General features: G+C 52.9%; 1 protein-coding gene across 1 annotated transcript in view; it reads left to right on the forward strand.

Annotated features, from left to right (window-relative positions):
- Positions 1 to 817: 817 nt before the first annotated feature.
- Positions 818 to 19123, forward strand: part of MYO1B (myosin IB) — a gene marked incomplete at its 3' end in the record, with an annotated part of 139872 nt that continues 121566 nt past the window's right edge. The window contains exons 1-2 of the mRNA XM_015566116.1: positions 818 to 861; positions 5964 to 6107. Of these exons, the coding sequence (XP_015421602.1) occupies positions 5973 to 6107 (135 nt within the window). The remainder of the gene's footprint in view (positions 862 to 5963; positions 6108 to 19123) is intronic.

The following is a 19123-nucleotide window of genomic DNA, read 5'->3' on the forward strand; positions in this document are numbered from 1 at the left end:
GCGCAGCGTCCAATCCCAAAGCGTCAGGCTTGTCAGAACGGCCGCTGCTGTTTTTGACTCAACAATCCCTCTCATCAGTCGAGGTAACGTAGTCCCTTTTCCACACTTGGAAAGAAGCACCTCTTTTAAACCGATCGCTGTGAACTGTGAAGTTCAGATGCTGCCGTTCAAACCCTTAATCCCGGCCTGTGTGGGGCTCGAGGGCTGCCCCGCTTCTGCCGACCAGCTGTCCCACCTGCAGACAGAAGCGAACCTGGACGCTGCCAACACCTCTGGGGGAGGGGTAACCAGGGCGCTGAATGAATTGCCTTCCTAGGCACAGAGCTTTGTAAGGTTGGGGTCTGCTCTATGACTTGGGGGCTTCCAAGGATTGACCTCCTCAACTTGCCGTCTCCCCAGCGTGAAGCTCTGTGCCCATTAAACAGCTCCCTGCTCCCCCTCGTCCAGGCCCTGGGAACCCCCATTCTCCCCTCTGCCTCTGTGAGTTGGATCACCCCAGCACCTCATGGAAGGGGTTGTGTGGTATTTGCCCTTGCGGGACTGGCTTATTTCAGTTGGCACGTTGTCCTCAAGTTTCACCCATGTGGTATGTAGCCTGTGTCGGAATTTCCTTCCTTTGTAGGGTGACTGCTGTTCCACTGCGTGTACGTCCCATCTGTGCATCCGTGCATCCATCGGTGGGCTCCTCAGTGGCTTCCGCCTTTGACTCTAGTTACTGCTGCTGTGAATAAGGTGTACGGGGGTCTGCCTGCTTTCATACCTTGAAGGGAACTGCTGCATCATAGGCAATTCTTTATTTCTCTGTTTCCCCTTCAAGGGTCTGCTAAGGCGTGTGACCGTGGTCCTAAGGACCCTGGAGAGGTATGGAAGGACCCAGAGTGGGCGCATCCAGGCTGATGGGGGTTCAGAAAGTCATCGTGGTTTAGAAAGGGCCCAGTGGGTCATGGACCGGGAAGGAGGGGCTGGCCGCGGGGGCTGGGGTGGCCGGGGTGGCCGGGGTGGCCGGAGGGCAGAGAGCCACCCAGGCTCTGGCTTCCCGGTGAGAGGGGAAGGCTGGGTGGGGCAGTCACACTGGGGGGTGGAGCGGAGTGATGAAGGTGGCAGAGTCCATGAAAAAGGTTGGCTGTGGGAGAAGGAAGGAGGAGACAGGGCAAGGCCAAGGATGAGGACCTGGGTTCGTTGTGGGGTTTAGGGGGAGCGGGAGGGTTATTTTTGTTTGTTCTGTACTTGGGTGTGGATGGTAGACGGTATGTTCAGATGGTAGACACAGCCTTGCGGGCAGGCTGTTGATAAAACGGCTGTGAATTTGGGGACGGGGTGAAGAATAGAGGGGCAGGCGGCCGTGCAGTTTGGCTGATTAAAAGTGTGGGGTGTTTATTGTTGGTGTAGCACCACCGTGTCACAGCTGCTGTGGGCCTAATGTCCATCCCTACCTCGAGGCAGAAATAGATCCGTCAAGATCATAACACCAGAAACGATGGCCAATTCATTGGTTAATCAGAATCAGGTTCCATAGGGATTCTAATGAACTCAAAGGATGTTTTAGACCAGCCGTGGGCAAACGTTTTAGACGGCCCGTGGGCCAGATCCGGCCTGTTTAAAATGAATAAAACTAAAAAAAAAAAAAAAGACCGTACCCTTTTATGTAATGATGTTTACTTTGAATTTATATTAGTTCACACAAACACTCCATCCTTGCTTTTGTTCCGGCCCTCCGGTCCAGTTTAAGAACCCATTGTGGCCTTCGAGTCAAAAAGTTTGCCCACCCCTGGTCTAGACTAAAGCATGAGTGTGTTGAGTTTGGCTTATGTTCTTTTTTTGCTCAACGTGGATTTCCCCCCCATCATTAGAAAAGTCGCTTGAAATTTCAAAAGTTGCTTCTTTTCTTGGCCGTCTCACTGGACTGGGAGCTGCTGGGGGTTGGCCTGGGCTGGGGAAGCACCACGATGGTTCCTGTCCTGTGCCCAGCACTTAACGCAGTGCGGAGAGCAGCCGGGCTCTGTACACGCGGGTGAGCCGAACTGAATGGGCATTAGCCGGGCTCTGTACACGCGGGTGAGCCGAACTGAATGGGCATTAATCTCACTGCTCTCCACGGTGAGATTTGGGCTATTGTCGCCGAGCGAGGAGGGAAACCCCAGCTTTTCTCGGGCGCTGAGCTCATTGCGTTAGGCACTGACCCGCATCCCGTAGCCTTGGCCGCTGTCCGCCTTCTGTCTTGCCGTCAGGATTCGCTCAGGTTTATTGTTTTTGTTCATGAAATCTTGCCACATTGGCCCCATTTTCTTACTCAAATGTGTTTCTCATGTTGTTCTTAAAAGCCTCAGTGATCTCATCTTTGGGAGCCAAATAGCCCAGTTCCGTGTCCTGCCCTTTGTGGATAATGTGTGTTCGGAGGAATGGGTCCGAGTGGCCGGCAGCTGCGGGATCACTGTCGGCTGTGACAGGCCGGCCCGCCCGGGCAGCTGTGAGGACGTGTGCTGGGGAAGGGCTCACCCCGGGCAGCTGTGAGGACGTGCGCTGTGGAAGGGCTCACCCCGGGCAGCTGTGAGGACGTGCGTTGTGGAAGGGCCCCCTGGGCAGCTGTGAGGACCTGCGCTGTGGAAGGGCTCACCTGTCCGTCGGAAACCTGTGTGCTCGCTCCCCTGGGTGCTTCCCTGAACGCCTCCCCGGGCGAGGGCGTGCACCTCAGCTTTGGGGAAATAAAGACGAATAAGGTGCGACCCTTGGCACCGAGGGGCTGGTTCTGGAGAAAGGGGGCCACCCTGTGCACGTGGCCGCGCACCAGGGGGTGAAGGCGTGGAAATGGAGTCGGGGAAGACCAGCGGTCGGTGGGTTGGTGTGCGGGGAGGCCTCCCTGAGAGCCCGTCTCTGCCTCTAGAGCTGATGGCCTTCCTAGGCGTGTAACGGCCTCAGTCACAGTCCCCGAAGCGGCAGGTACTGCGTTCGGTAAGTCGTGGCTCTGAGGGATTTGCTTGCCAAGTTCCTTCGAGTTTAAAATCATGTTCATGACTTCATATCGACCCTGGTCATCATTGCAGCCCCAGGTCTGATGTGTGAATGTTCTTTGAGATTCTACAGTAAAACTGTTTTAACTTAAAAAAATACACATTTGTTTGCATATGTGGTACCCCGAGAGCTTTGAATGACGCGGGAGACCAGCAGATGCTCTATTCAGCTTAGCCTGAGTGATTACTTTGGAGTCGCTTTTTCAGCGTTGCTGTTGTTTTTTTAAAAAAATATATTTTTATTGGTTTTAGAGAGGAAGAGGGAGGGAGAGAGAGAGAGAGAGAGAAACATCAATGAGAGAGAAACATTGATCGGCTACCTCATGCACACCCCTAGTAGGGATCTAGCTTGAAACCCGGGCATGTGCCCTGATGGGAAATTAAACCATGACCTCCTGGTTCATAGGTCAGTGCTCAGCCACTGAGTCACCGCGGCCTTGAGTTTTGATATCAAGTAGAATGACCTTGCACTTCCCATGGATGTGCGTCTCGTTTGGCAGCTCTCGTGCGGGACTGTTGGGTCGGCACATGCTGGTCTTGACCTTCCCGAGCACGGAGGACATTAGCGTGGTAGGTGACTTGTGGTTTCAGGTTGGTGACTGGGGCGGACTACTTATGTGTAAATGGTAGCTCACAGGTGCCCGTTTTAAGGCGATAGATGATGTTTATGCTGCATTCTTTGATTTTGAGGAATTCTGGAAATGATGCTTTCAGTTTTTTAAATGGTGTCTTTACACCATTGGGAGCAGACCAAGGCTGGAGCTAGTGGTCAGTCCCTCTGTAGGAAGCTGGGCGGGACCTGTGCACGGTGTCTCAGCACCCATGTCACCGGGAGATGAGGGCGGGTCACTGTTCCCTCCGCCCAGATGCTGAAAAGACGAACACAGCACACAGCACGGGGCGTGAATGACTCCGTGGACGTTGGTGCCGCCTTTCAGTTGGTTTACTGTTTTGTATTTGTGTTTCCGGAATTTCCGCCTTTTACCCGTTGCCTGGGCCTCAGCCTCGGTTTTGCCCTCTTCCCCCTTTGGGATTTCAAAGTTGGGAGAGAAGTGTAGCCATTAGAACCACTCAAACTTGCATGAGGCCTTTCAGAAGATGGGGGGCGGGTTAACGACAGAGGAAGGTTGGCTGCGGGACTGTGCTCACCTGCGGGCAGCTGCTCCCGGGAACAGACTGTGTACAGAGTCTGCGGGGCAGCGGGTTCCCCCGTGGACTGCGCTTCGTTTAAATTGCTGGTTTGAGGTGCTTCTTTTTGAAACGCATCTCAGGTTGACATCCCCTTAGTCCCGAAGCCTTCTTCTCATCCGCCAACGTATATGTAGTGAATCGCAGCTAGAGTGCTGTCGGCATTTCACGCGTCTGAGAACTTGACATTCGATTTAAATGTTAATTCATTGTGACAAAGGTTGGCTGCTCACGTTCCTACTCCTGTGCACGTCTTTCCAGGGCCTTGGCCTGAGCCCAGCTCTCTCCCCGGCTTCCCTGCATCTCCGGAGCAGCCAGGGCCCCACCCCCATCTTCTAGTTCAAAGTGCAGGACCCATTCTTACTGCTGCTCTTGTTGGATTTTAGGAGATCTGGGCTGTTTATTCCAGGTGTATTGACGTGAAACTAAAAAACACCCCCACATTAACAAGAGAGTTAACTCTATTTTTCCTCTTTTGAATATTAAACACTCCCCCATTGGCGTCTTTCTGTTTATGGGACAGCCTCTGCTGCTTCTTGGTCTCTCTATTTTGGCTTTTCGGTGCACACTTAAAAATGTTTAATAGGATCAGGAATAAAATACGTGGTTGTGGATTCCTATAAATCACTAGTGGTTAATAATAAGGAGTTACAGAACTCCCAGTCCTCCTGGCCCAACTAAATGCAGCTTCTGTCGCCTCTCAGAGACTACTAGATGTTCCCGACTGGAACAGGGGGGCATTTATTTGAATTGCTAAGTTTTAAGGAAGTAGACCAACCTTTATAAGGTCCGATAAGCCTGGGCGACTCCATAATGGGAAGAACCAGATGTACTTCCTCCTCAGCATCAGGCACATGAATTATACATGGGCACTCCTTGCACGCTACTCTTAGTTTGCTGTTTTGGTTGTGTGTCTGCTGGAGTGAGAATTAGGAGTATCGGGGTCACCCTTGGCAGGTTGTGTGACACAGGCGACCTCAGGTTCACAGGCGGTGGTGTGCTTTCCTTTAGGAGTCAGTGCTGATGCCTGGTGGGGACCCCCCCCCCTCCCACCCAGGTGCAGGGTGGTAAGTGGTGATTGAGGTCAATGGCACTCTCAGGTACCGCAGCAATATTTCTTCATTTCTCTGAGCATTCTAATCTTAACATGAGGGTAATGATAACGATACCTCTCTCAGAGTGAGTGGGACAATTCAGTTAATTAATGCATATACAGTGCTTAGCACACCATCTGATATGGGGCAAGTGCTCAGTAAATGTTAGCGTCGTTTCTCAAGCCTTGTTTCCTGGGGAAAGGCCTTCTGGATGTTGCCAAGGAGTCCTGGGGGATGCCACTTTGGGGGAGCAGGTTCATGTAGGTTTAAGTGTGACCTCGGTGTGCAAGGGTTGGTGGGAATGGATGGCTTGGGCTCTTTCACGAGGGTTTTGCAGCTTCTGGTGGGGGCGCGAGGGTGGTCTCCAGAGGAAAGCGGGGACCTTGGCTTCCTAGGGGCTCTCTCTGGCGATGGACCTTGCCCGGGACTAGAGGCTGGAGGGAGGGAGGCTCATGTGTGGCAGCAGGTTGGCACGTGGGGCTCCAGTGGTGTGACGCGGACTGTGGCCCCCTGAGGGGTTTCTCACACAGGTTGTCAAGAGGGGAGGGTCTGATGTTGGCGAGACAGGGAAGGCCATTGGGCACTGCCTGCCCGTCACTTCTCCACGGGGCGCAGCACACATCTGAGAGGATGTCACTCGCTTACGTTGACCCTGTTCTCGCCTTCCCTGCAGCTGGGAACCATGGCCAAGATGGAGGTGAAGACGTCCCTGCTGGACAACATGATCGGGGTCGGCGACATGGTGCTCTTGGAGCCCCTCACGGAGGAGACCTTCATCAACAACCTCAAGAAGCGCTTTGACCACAACGAAATCTACGTGAGTCGCCCGCCAGGCCCCGCGTGGGGCTTCGACTTTGTGTTTTGTGGCAGAGAGCTGGCTCTTCGTCCTCAAACTCTTCTCGTTCTCTCTCTTTTCTGTTGGTCAGAGTCCGGAGGTATTTGTTTATACCCTCAGCCAGAGTTCTGTGTTTGCTCGGTTGGCACACAAGTAACACTGATTAGAGTCTGTTTACACGGGGTGGCTGCGGGGTGCCGACGGGGCGCTGGTGTGCTAGACGGTGGGGGCATCTACAGCGAGCGGAGATACTGAGCTTCCGCCTTCTGAGGAATGGGTGCCGGGGGAGTTGGGAAATCCATAGGCATAAGATCCTGGATGCCTTTATAGGGCTAGCAGTCTATTCTTTGAGAAGCTACTCAGTAGAATGCAGGGAGTGAACTGTCAAAAAAGATAGGAATCTTGTGGCCCAGCTGGTGTGGCTCCGTAGTTGATCATCGACCTATGAACCAGGAGGTCACGGTTCGAAACTCAGGGCACGTGCCCGGGTTTCGGGCTCGGTCTCCTGTGGGGGGCATGCAGGAGGCAGCTGATTGATGTTTTCTGTCATCAATGTTTCTATCTCCCTCTCTCTCTAAAAATCAATAATTAATATATATTTAAAGGATATGAATCGTCTTGACATTTGTAGTTAAGTAGAGGCAGGAGCAAATGACCAGATAAAAATATGTGTTTGGTCCTTAGAGGTTTGGGAATAGTCTTGTCCTGCTATCCAAAATTATAGTGTTCATCAACAAAAGTGAAAGCATCTAAATACATACACTAGGAGAAGAAATTTCTTTTAAAAAATTATTTTATTGATTTTTTTTACAGAGAGGAAGGGAGAGGGATAGAGAGTTAGAAACATCGATGGGAGAGAAACATCGATCAGCTGCCTCCTGCACACCCCAAACTGGGGATGTGCCCGCAACCAAGGTATATACTCTTGACCGGAATCTAACCTGGGACCTTTCAGACCACAGGCCGACACGCTTATCTGCTGAGCCAAACCGGTTAGGGCTAGTAGGAGAAATTTTATGTTGTAAAAATTCTTTATAAAGGATTTCACAAGATTACTTTAACTATCAAGTTCCTTAAATATATTTAAAACATGAGTAAAAAAGACACGTGCAGTTTTTCAGGAGTGTGTGTACAGCACGGAAATTTGCATCCATTCGGGCCAAGGTGCAGTGTTAGCGAAACCAAGGAAGGGGTGTGGCTCCCTGTCCAGGGGCTGAGGAAGCAGGATGGATCGGATGGGAGTGTATAGTTTCAACAGACTCGGCTGCACCTCTGCGTTCTTCCCCTTTTTACAGTGCATCTGTGTCGAGAGATGAATGGGATTATTGGGACATGCTGCATATTTTTCTATTAATATGGGAACAGACAGTAGGAGAAAATATCTATACTAATAAAAGCCCACAGGGGAGAGCAGTTAGGGGCGATCAGGCCGGCAGGGGAGAGCAGTTAGGGGCGATCAGGCAGGCAGGCAGAGAGGTTAGGGGGATCAGGCAGGCAGGTAAGCGGTTAGGAGCCAGTGGTCCTGGATTGCAGGAGGGATGTCCGACTGCCAGTTTAGGCCTGATCCTGGCAGTCAGATATCCCCCGAGGGGTCCCGGATTGGAGAGGGTGCAGGCCAGGCTGAGGGACACCCCCCACCCCCCATGCATGAATTTTGTGCACGGGGCCTCTAGTATGTAAATAAAAGGAGAGAGAGGTCATATCGGGTACAAGTAGGATCAATTATGACTTCTGTGCAACTGGTATATTTTTTAAAATTATATATGCAAAGGCATGCGATTTTATGTCGCACAGAGCTTTCCTTTCCAGGTAGCCCATCCTGTTTCAAGGATAACTTTGGATCGTTTCTTAATGAAATGATCGTCCAACTGTTCGTCTTTGTGGGTTTATACGGTTGGGGCAGGAGGAGGTGGACAGTAACATGAGATGTGTGGAGACTGCTTTGGGGGCATTCATTTGATCACTGGGTCAGACCTCCGTTCAGAGCCGTTATGTGTAAAGTGCAGGTTCGAATGGAAGAGGCATAAAACACCGCTGCCCCGCGGGAAGAGGTATTGTCTGGTTTGGCAGTGAGACCCGGTGTCGCCTTCCCTGGAGGTAGAGCAGTTCGGCTGGCTTCGGGTGGGAACACCTCGGGTTCTGCAGCGTTCATTGAAAGAACGGTCTGATAGCACACAAAAGGCGGGCTGGAAGCCTGGGTCTCTGCGATGGAGATAGCAGGACTCAATGCGACCGTAGCTACGGGGCCGATCGCTTTTCCTTTTGGCCCAAGGAGCCCCGTGCACTTTCAGATGAACTGAAAATGGGGTGGAGGGTGGAACGTTACACGCATTCAGGTACCCGGTTTGTTGTGGCCACGAACAATGACACAGTCCCCTTTCTAACAAAATGCCAAGTGCTCACCTGAGTCTTTCGCAGACGCCATGTCTGGGTTCAGCCCTGCGTAATTTTATTTTCTAACTATTTTAGGAACGCCCTTTCTGGTGTAAAACAAAAGCAGAAAATTGCTTCCTGCTTTCGGATACGCATTTCAGCGCATCTTTCCAGGATACTTTAGGGCCATTGCTTCCTTGAGATGCGTGGCTTCATCTTGTAACGGTGACACCCATCCTATTGGAGGGCTGGAAATTCTCTGTTTTATTTTAAGCCAAAAAATATTTCCGGTGACAGCGTCATGTCCGTAGTGTGATCCTGCTTTTTGTCATGGGGGGGTTTATGGGCGTGTGCACGTGTTTGTATATCTGTGTGCTGTGAGGATGCTGACTTTGGGTGCCAGAGTGGGACGGATGGGATGTGGGGACTGGGAAAGGTTACGCTTTGAGACTTCTGTGCTATAGGGCTGGTGACGTCGAGCATGTATTGTTTTCGTAAATAAAGAAAGACTGGCCAGTAGATTTGGTCATCAGCCCTCTGCAGCCTCACAGGTCATGCAGAGCAGCCTCGGGAACCTGTTTGTGGCTCTTGCTTTCATTCATGGTGGCTGTAAAATTGTTTATCCTGACGCCAAAGACCAAGTTAACATGACCCGCAGTATTTTACTGTCTGACACTTCATTTTTTAAAAGATCCCTTTTGTAGTCTCACGGCTTTGTTTTATTCTCTAGAAATGGGTGCAGACACACTGCACAGTCCTGGTTTCAGAGCCGTGGTTGATAGGGGCCCAGTGAGCAGAGGGCCCTGGGCCCAGACGGCTCAACCACTGAGCCACGCTGGCTGGGCTAGTTTGCTTTCTCTCCGAATTGTCAGGTTGGGGATCATCTAGGTAAAGAAGTCTGAATTCGCCTAAAATTTTAGGATCTTAATTTAATTGTAGTTGTAAGAGGACTGCTTTGAAAATCCAGTGAAAATTATCTTAATTTTTAGGAGTTAGTGGTGAGTTAGGATTCCCATAGAGTTGGCCTAGCACAGTGGTCGGCAAACTCATTAGTCAACAGAGCCAAATATCAACAGTACAACGATTGAAATTTCTTTTGAGAGCCAAATTTTTTAAACTTAATCTATAGAGGTAGGTACGTTGTTATTCACTTAATTGGGGTACTCCTAAGGCTTAGGAAGAGCCACACTCAAGGGGCCAAAGAGCCGCACGAGGCTCGCGAGAGGCGGTTTGCCGACCACTGGCCTAGCAGGTCCTTTTGGGAAAGACCCTCAGGTGTGTGCTCCGGGAATGCTCATTGTTTTTGCACCGAGGTGGGCTCACGCACCTGTTGAAAAAGCCTTGAGTTGGTCCAGGCAGAGTCTCTAAATGGTCTTTGCAGTTGCAGATGGAGGAGATCAGGTGAGAATCACAGAGGGATGTTGGCCTGGGGGGAGACCTGCGGGGTCGGAACCCTTGGCTTAGCGGGCGCCCGCAGTCCAGCGGCCTCGTGGGAAATGCTGGCTGTGACATCCCGAGCCCGGCTGCTTTCTTCCTCCTCTCTGTCCTGTGTCACACGTTCTTCTGCCCCCCCCATCCCTCCCCCTTCTGCCCCGCCCCACCCGATGGGAGGGTGGCAGGGTTTCCGTGCACTTGTCAGGGAGGTGACCCAGCCAGACGCGGTGCCATTTTTAGGGGCACCGGCCACGGCTGTGGTTCGGCTCAGGAACAGCAAGGCTGCAATTTGGGCAGGAATAAGCCCACGGCCACTTTGCAAAAAGAACCTGGGTGTCTGTTCTCTGACGAGGAGGTATTTTCGGTGCTGACAAGTAGCTTTTGTTTGTTTGCTATCCGAACGATCAGGTTTGGGGACCATCCAGATAGAAGCGTCTGAATTAATCCGATTTTAGGATCTTAAATGGATTGGGGGTGTAAGAGGACCTCTTCGAAAGTCTGGTAAAAAGGATCTTAATTTTCAGAAGTGAGTATTAGACTTAGGATCCCCCTAAGGAGGGGATTAGATGTTTTTATGAAAGATACTTAAATGTCAGTGCAATATATTTGGTTTAAAATATTGCAAAGGAAATGAAAATAATACTAGTTAACACTTGTGTATTTATCTGAGGTTCCTAAACCACTTTTTATACACACACATGGAAATTCCCACCTATGGGTATAACGTATGTCCCTGGGAGTTTGTATAGATGGCGTACCAGTTTCCTCTCGCTGCGGGATGAGTTGCCCCAACCGTACATACGGCCGACAGTAACATGCATTCGTCACCTCGTGGTCCCTGTGGGTCGGGGTTGGGGCACGATGTGGCTGGCCCTCTGCTGGGGTGTGTCCAGGCTGTGGGGGTGTGTCCAGCAGGAGGGGTTCCAGGGAGACTGGGCCCTTCCCTGGGCTCCCGGGTGGCTGGCAGGACCTGAAGCCCTCGTTGGCAGCGGCTGGAACACACACATCCACGCTAGTGCTGTCCTGCTACCCGGACGGTCTCCTTTTTTTTCTTTTTCTTTTTGAAATTTCCTTTAAAAAGTGTAGTTTGTTTCTTTTCAATTACAAAAGTAACCAATGCTTTTGGAAAGAAAATTCAGATAATACAGGCATACCTAGCATAAACATGTGATTTTCTTACCTCGCTACCCCAGTCCCATTTCTAGAAGCAAGCGTAGTTTAATAGAGGGTAATCTTCCAGATTATGTAGGTTTGAGTAAAAATTAAGCTTTCAGCCCAGCCGGTGTGGCTCAGTGGTGGAGCGTTGACCTATGAACCAGGAGGTCACAGTTGGATTCCCGGTCAGGGCACCTGCCCGGGTTTTGAGCTCAATCCCCAGTGTGGGGCCTGCAGGAGGCAGTCGACCAGTGATTCTCTCTCATCATTGATGTTTCTGTCTCTCTCTCCCTCTCCCTTCCTCTCTGAAATCAATAAAAACATTTAAAAAGTTAAACTTTCACATTAAAGCTTTTCTGTTGTGGAGCTGGAAGTAGGGGAGGTTCTCCTCTATCTGGAGGAATGGCCTGTCCCCGAGAGCTCAGCCCCACGCTGGGGGCAGACAGCCACCGGTGATGCCACCTCCCACCCCCTGGCCCCGTGCAAGGAAAGGCCTAGACTGGACGGTGCACGAGTCTGCTCGGCTCATGGAGAAGCAGAGCGTTAAGGAAGCACGGAGAACACGTGTGTGCGTGCGTGTGTGTGTCTGTGTGTGCGCGTGCGTGCGTGCAGGCGTGTACCCTCGGTGTTTGGTGGAGACGGGATTAGCAGGCCAGATAAAACTGGCGAAAGATGAGGCCGCAGAGAGATGTTGTGTCTAATTCCTAGCACAGCCTCTCTCGGACAGTTTTGTGCTCCTTCCAGAACAATCCTTTTGGTGGTAACTGCCGGTTTCAGCACCTCCACCCCTTGAAACCTTTGGTGGCTGGAAAACCCCTTCCTGTTAGAACTTGCAACATGGACACATGCTTGTCTGTTACTCGTGCAGAGTTGTCTTATCCTGCAGGCCTAGTACGGTACCTGAAATAGTCATCTGACACTGACACAGTATTACGTTAATTTAAATGTTCCGGCTGGAGCCGTCCAGGCAGCTAGGCCTGGCTTCGGGTCTGCAGCAGGGTTAGCCTTTTTTTTCTTACTTCTTATCAATAAAATGTATTTTATTGATTTTTTTACAGAGAGGAAAGGAGAGGGATAGAGAGTTAGAAACATTGATGAGAGAGAAACATCGATCAGCTGCCTCCTGCACACCCCCTACTGGAAATGTGCCCACAACCCAGGTACATGCCCTTGACCGGAATCGAACCTGGGACCCTTCATTCCACAGGCTGACGCCCTATCCACTGAGCCACACCGGTTAGGGCAGGGTTAGTCTTTCGGGGTCGGAGGGGCGGGTGCCCAGGAGCAAAGACCAGGCCTGGCTCTGCCACCGACCCTCTGAGGCCGGGGGAGGTGCCTTCACTCCTCAGAGAGAGTGTTCTTATTGATGAAATGACAGGGGACAAGTACTCGTTGGCACATGCTAGGCTAAGCACTTTACATGTGTTAATTCATCCCATTGTTACTGGAGTCCTGTGCCCTGTATGTTTTTAAATTGCCTTCATTTTACATACGAGGAAGCGGCTCAGAAAGGCTGAGGAGCAAGTGGGGGATGGAGCTGGAGTTCACACCCAGAGAGTCTGGCCCGGAGTTCACGCTCTTAATAGTCCTGCTGACTTTATGTGGTTGCTATGGCAGCAAGTGAATGATACTTCCAGTAGGAAAGCATTCTGTTTTAAAAAAATATGCTTTTATTGATTTAGAGAGAGGGAGAGAGAAAAAGAGAGAGACAGACAGACATCGATGTGAGAGAGAACTGTCAATCGGTTGCCTCCCGCAAGCACCCCAACCCAGAATAGAACCCAAAACCTGGGTGTGTGCCCTGACCAGGAATCTTCAGTGCATGGACAGCACCCAACCACTGAGCCACCCCGGCCAGGTCACATGGCAGCATGCTGAGTCTGCACAGTGCTGCTCTGAATGACTGAGCTGTTACTGAAGAACGTGGGGATGGGAACAGGGCGGCCTCAACCCCAGGCGGAGGGCTGAAGTGGCCCCCGGTGCCCCTGCCCTGTGTGGAACTGGCATTGGCAGCCCAGTGACATGAGCCTGGTGATGCAGAGCAAGTGCCTTCCGTCCCAGCGCCCCGCGCGCCCTCGTCAGAAGCCGTCACGCCGTGAGGATGAGGCTCCCTCTGGAAGCGGGGAAGGTGTCAGGAGGTGGGTTTTCATCCTGTTCTCCGGGTGGAGGTGATTGAGAGGATGGAGGTGGTTGAGAATGGCGTGTGGTTCTTTATGAATGAGGTGGGGGGGGGGTAGGGGGAGCAGGTTGGCACAGGGGATGTGTGGCCAGTTTTGCCGTCTTTTCTTCACCTGCAGCTCTTTCTGCGGTCACATCTTCAGGGCGGGTCAAGGCAGGGTGACCCTACTTTCTAAAGATGGGCTGTTACGTTCCTCACACTGTTTGGAGGGGTGGAGGGAGGAGGTTGGAGGGGTGGAGGGAGGAGGTTGGAGGGGTGGAGGGAGGAGGTTGGAGGGGGGGAGGGTGGCATGCCGGGTGGCATATTGGGAAAGGCGTGGCCTTTGGCAGGTGGACCTGAGGTTCAGTCTTGGCCACTCAGCCACGGTGACCGTTGGAAACAGCTGAGGGTTCGCGATGTTTCCCCCCTAGAGTAGGGATCGTGGGCTCAGCAGCTTAGCCCGTGCTTGGCACCTAGTAGGGGTGAGGCACGTGGTAGGACCAAAACTCGGAAACTCAGACTGACTTCTCTTCCAGGCTTCAGACATGGAGGGTTTCTGGTAACTAGAGTCTCCCTCCCCTTCCCGACCCTCTCCGTCCCTCTCTCCCTCCTCTCGTGTTCCCCTGCCCCTTCCTTCTTTGGGGTTCATTGTCCAGGTTTCATTTCTGCTGCATCACCACCCTCACTTGGCCACACAAGGTTATTTCCAAGATGCCTGGCCAGCGGCAGCGGTAACACAGGCCCCTCTGTGCCTGAGTTAAGAGCGTTTTCTTGGGTCCGGAGAACGGCGCACTTTGTCTCCTCACAGAGGTGATCTTGGTGGAGATAGGGTGGTGTCGTGTTGTCCGGCTCTAAAATGAAGGCTGCCCGGCGGTATTTTTAGCTGCTATTTCAGCGTGGCACGGAACTCGTATATAGTTCTTTAATTCGTGGTCTGCGGTGACCGGCAGCCAGGGACAAAGGGTACAATACGCTGGCAGAGGCCTGCCTGGGACCAGACTGACGGCTGTGGGCTCCTTGTACCGCGGTTGCCTGCCTGCCCAGGTGTGGCTCCTGGCCCACGGCCAGTGGTGGATGGCACAGCAGAGACTGACAGAGCCCAGCAAAGCACCCAGGGCTCGGTTCTGTCCTCACACCGGGAATCAGAAATACCGAAGGGAAAGAAGAGGTCGGAGAGCCGATGCGGGCAGCCGTGGCTGCAGGGGCCGCGCCGGGCCAGTGGGGCTGTGAGAGGACCAGCTGGGGAGCAGCGGGGGAGCATATGATGCTGGACCTCGAGGGACGCCTTCCCCGGCCGGTGCTGCCTGGTCCACGCGCTGCCTGGTCCCCAGGGTGGGGCCTGGAAGCTCCGTGGCCGGTGGCTGGGGTTCCTGGGTGGTTCATCGCGACCGTGAAGCGGTCAGTGTTGGGTGTGACCCAAGACATCTCCGTGCTGAGCAGCGAAGGAGCCCGGCCGAGTCACGCTTCCCTCTTCCAGTGTCCGGTCGGCGGTGCTGCCCCTGCCACCGAGTGGGGGGCCTCGGGCAGCTTTCAAAACTCCCTAACGCCTCCGTGTTCTTCTCTGTAAAGATGGGCTGTGAGTAGTGTGTGTGTGTGTGTGTGTGTGTGTGTGTGTGTGTGTGTGTGTGTGTGTGTGTGTGTTGCCTGCATACCACAGGGATGTCTTAGACGGGAGGTGTGAGATGCACACACTGAATTGCTGGGGTTGGACCCCAGCACTGAATGGCATTGCTTTCCAGCGGTTCTCAACCTGTGGGTCGCGACCATCGGAAAACACATATAACATATCAGATATTTACATGACGATTTATAACAGCAGCAAAATTACAGTTATGGAGTAGCAACGAAAATAATTTTATGGTTGGGGGTCACCACAACATGAGCTGTATTAAAGGTTGTGGCATCAGGAAGGTTGAGAACCACTGCGAGACCCAGAGAGAAGTCCCCATTGGTTGTTGACATCACGTGGAAATTTACACAGACGCAGTTTTCCACGATTTGAACTGTCTCTAAAAGACCAGCCAAAGCGTTTGGTTGACCAAACTGTGTCTTTAAAATCCAACGAAGGCTTAAGTCCCCTTTGGGGAAATGTCACAGACGCCTGATTGAAAACACTGCGGCACCCACTGTCTTGGTGCCGTGGGACCGAATTCCCAGGATCGGGACCTCGGGGACGGGTGGTGCCGCCTCCCGCAGTGGAGAGCATGTCCCGTCTGAGGGTCCCACCTGCCCGGCTGGCATCATTGTCTCAGTACCTGAGCGAGCAGGGGCTGCACCTGGAGCCTCACGGGCTCGGGGGCCTGCGTGCGGCCTGGCAAACTCAGATCCTACAGGGACCACCAGGAGGGTCTGAAATTAAACATTTCAAGCTCAAAGCAGCTCATGGTGGGTCGTCGCGTCCTGGGGCCAGATTTTTCCCTAAAAGGTCAGTCTTCCCCTTAACTAGTCGGTTGGCATCTAGGATGACCTGTCTGACAAACACACCTTTGCAGTAACGATTTCCTTTTGCTGGACCCGTCCAAACGCCCCCGCCAGGGCCCACAAACCCCTCAGTGCTGCTATGTTCATTGCTGGCTGTCAGCGATTCTGCACCCACCTGTGTAACAGAAATATGTGCCTGTCATTTTTCATCCAATCCCGAAGTCCCCCACCCCTCCCCCGCCACCTCCACTTAGCTTTCTTCCTTCTCCCTAATCCGTCACCGGTGGATTTCATGCAGCCCACTTACGCCTCCTCTTTTGATTGTAATGCATAAAAAAAGATGCAAAACTGCCATTTCTGGAGCATTGCCTCAGTCTGTTGAGGTTTTGTTTCCTGGCAATTGTCATCAGTTTGGCTCAAATAAACTCATAAGAATTCTCTGCAGGTTTGAATGTTCCTTACGTTGACAATATTCTAGGCATTGAACGGAAGTTTTATTAAGATGTAACCCAACAATTCCCTGCATATGAAGACCGTTCTGTAGGATGCTGGCTGGCATCACAGGACTCCCCGGCGAATTTAGCTGCGACGTGAACATAGGACAGGCTTTGGAGTCCTGGTTTGGCTATTCCAGTGGCCCTTAGGTTCCAGTGGAGCCGAACGGTGCGTCTTGATCATGACAGCAGGTCACGCTGATGGACGGCGGCGGGTGTGCGGGAGCCGTGGTCAGCGCGGTAGCACCATCTCATTTCCTAGACGCGGGAGGAGCCAGTCCCCCGCCTCCTTGTCCGGACAAGGAGACGGGCTTGGGGGAGATGAGAAGTGGGCGCAGGCTCACACCAAACCGGAAAACGTTGCCAGGTCGCTGCAGCCGAGGCGTGCACAGTCGCAGACATCATCCTGGGGGACACAGTCTGAGCCAGCACACCTGGGCCCGGGACCTGGCTTTCGATTTAGTCCGTTTCATCCTCTAACCCCCTCGCCCCACGCCCGGCTTGTACTTCGGATCTGCCTTCAGACTCAAGCCCAGGTGCCTCCCGGTCTTGTTTCCGGGGCTGTCACTCACGGAGGGCCTTCCTCCATCCCTGTCCTGAGATGCGATCGGGTGGCCTCTGTGGCTCCACTGTGTTTGCATCCATGTGAGAGCGTGTGCCAGAGTTGCCTTCCTGTCTGAGCTGAAGAGTGAACGCTCCGTGGTATCTCCACCCCCTTGTACTTGTCCGCTCAGCCCCTGGGTTACGTCCACCACTTGGCCGGGGGCAGTGCTGGGGGGCAGCACAGATGTCTGTGTGGGTCTCTGGGGATTTATGCTTAAAAAAACAGCAGCATTCGGAAGGGGGCGGTCTCAGCAGGGAGGGCTCAGCTCTGGCCTGAAACCTGAGGTCTTTGCACAGTTCTTGGGGGAACGTGCCTTGAGCGGAATGATGCCCATCCCTAGACCCGTTCAGTCCCCCAACCTCCCCGTGACCTTTCCTTCCTTTAAACCCCAGGCGCTCCCTTAGACGGTGAGGTAGGAAGACAGTGACTCCTTTGGCCCAGAATCACTTCCATCTGTTTCATCTGCGTTGGGGGCTAGAGCAGGTAACTCCTATTTTTCATGTTTTCTGACAGAACAGTCTCACCTCCTGCTGTGTTGCAGGCCTCCCAGGCACAGCCCCAGGCGCCCTTCTGTTTCCCAGGCGATGCTTTGCATAAGGGAGGCTCTCAGAAGGTGTGCTGCTTGCCTGTGGGATGTTGTCACGACAGTTCAGTGCAGGCAGCAGTGCAGGTGGGGGGGAGGGGAGGTGTTGACCTGAGTCTGGCTTCGCTGGGTCTGCACTGTGGCCGTGGCCCAGGTAGAAGCTGCGTGGCTTGGAGGCCGGGACCTGGAGGACTTCTCCACGGTCTTGACTATTCCCCTGAGGCCGTATTAGATGAAACAATTAGCCTGACGTCAGATATTCCAATAGATCTTGCCTGTCGAATTGCCACGCCCCTGGTGTACCTCTCTGAAGTTAAAGGGTGTCCTGCATTTCTTCACGATGTAGGCGCAGTTCTGGTGCTGGGATCCATATTGAAAACGCAGTCTTTTCTGTTGAGATGAAGATTGCCCCCTGCAATGAGAAGACCCTATCTCCCCCTCCCCCAGCCCGGCCACCCCTTTTCTCTTTGTTCCTGGGAGTGTGAGGATTTCAGCTCTCCTCAGTCAGGTGGGAGGCCGCGCCCACCGCAGCGCCCTCTTGTACCAGCCTCTTGGGCCGGGCACTGTTCGCGGCCACGTCTGCCAGGCTGCCCGGCCACCAGCAGCGTGGACCGTGGGCTCTACGAGAAGAGAACAGGTCGCTGGCGCCTTGTCCTGGTTCCACTTTGGTTAGCGGATGGGGTCCTAGCACCCAACTTATTTGTGCTGCACTGTGAGGGACACTGAGATGGAGGGTTCACACCTGTGTCCGGGGCACGTGGGAAGAGGTGAGCAAAGGTACCTCAGGGGACAGTGCGCGCCGGCATTTTAATGGGCGTGGGGATGGGTGTCCAGGGAGCCGCGCGCACGGAGGCTGTAAACAAGCCACTGAAATGGATTCCGAGGAAACTGAGGAAGCCGGTAGGTAGGCAGATGCGATGCCGGGGAGAGCCTCGGAAAGCGGGGCCTTTAAAAAGGTACCGGAGGAATTCCACATTTAAGAAGAGGCGCCGAAGAAGCCATCATGTGAAGGCGAGTCACTGTAGGATTTCCTTACATCACTTTGTGGTTTAGTCACGCTTTTATTTCAGTTTCCGGGGGGGAGTGGATATGCACCCCACAGGGCGCTAGTGCTTCTAGAGAGCTGCATGTTGCCCCGGGCAGGACCGGATGGGAAGGACGCGGAACCCTGACACGTGTGTGCCCTAGCGGTCTGTTTCTCTGGCATCACGGAGGACCGCACGCACCCTTCGAGTAATCGCGGCTCATAACCGTCAAACTGTGCTTCCCTTACTTTTTACTAACTTTATTTTTATTGTTGACACTGTCACAGAAGTCCCCATTTGCCCCTCCTTTGTCCCCATGTGCTCCACTGTTGAGCTTGAAAAAGGTTTCTTTTTAAAAGTCTATATATATTTTTATTGATTTCAGAGAGGAAGGGAGAGGGAGAGAGAGCAACATCAATGGTGAGATTGATGGGCTGCCACGTGCACACCCACACTGGGGATCGAACCTGCAACCCGGGCATGTACCCTGGCCTGGAATCGAACCGTGACCTCCTGGTTCAGAGGTTGACGCTCAGCCACTGAGCCACGCCGACCAGGCAAACGTTTCTTTTTGGTTAGATAGCGTTCCAGAATGCATTGCACGCAGCCTTGTCATCGCTCTGGTTTTGGCGGGCGGTGGTTACGCTGGGCTGAGCTCTTGGCTCTAACCCTAACAGCTCTTCATTTTTGTACTTCCAGAATTACTTCGATCACACCTTACTCCTTTCCTTTCTCTGTTCGCTTCGCTGTC

Source organism: Myotis davidii, unplaced genomic scaffold (assembly GCF_000327345.1).
Source record: "Myotis davidii unplaced genomic scaffold, ASM32734v1 scaffold221, whole genome shotgun sequence".
Classification (NCBI taxonomy): Eukaryota; Metazoa; Chordata; class Mammalia; order Chiroptera; family Vespertilionidae; genus Myotis; species Myotis davidii.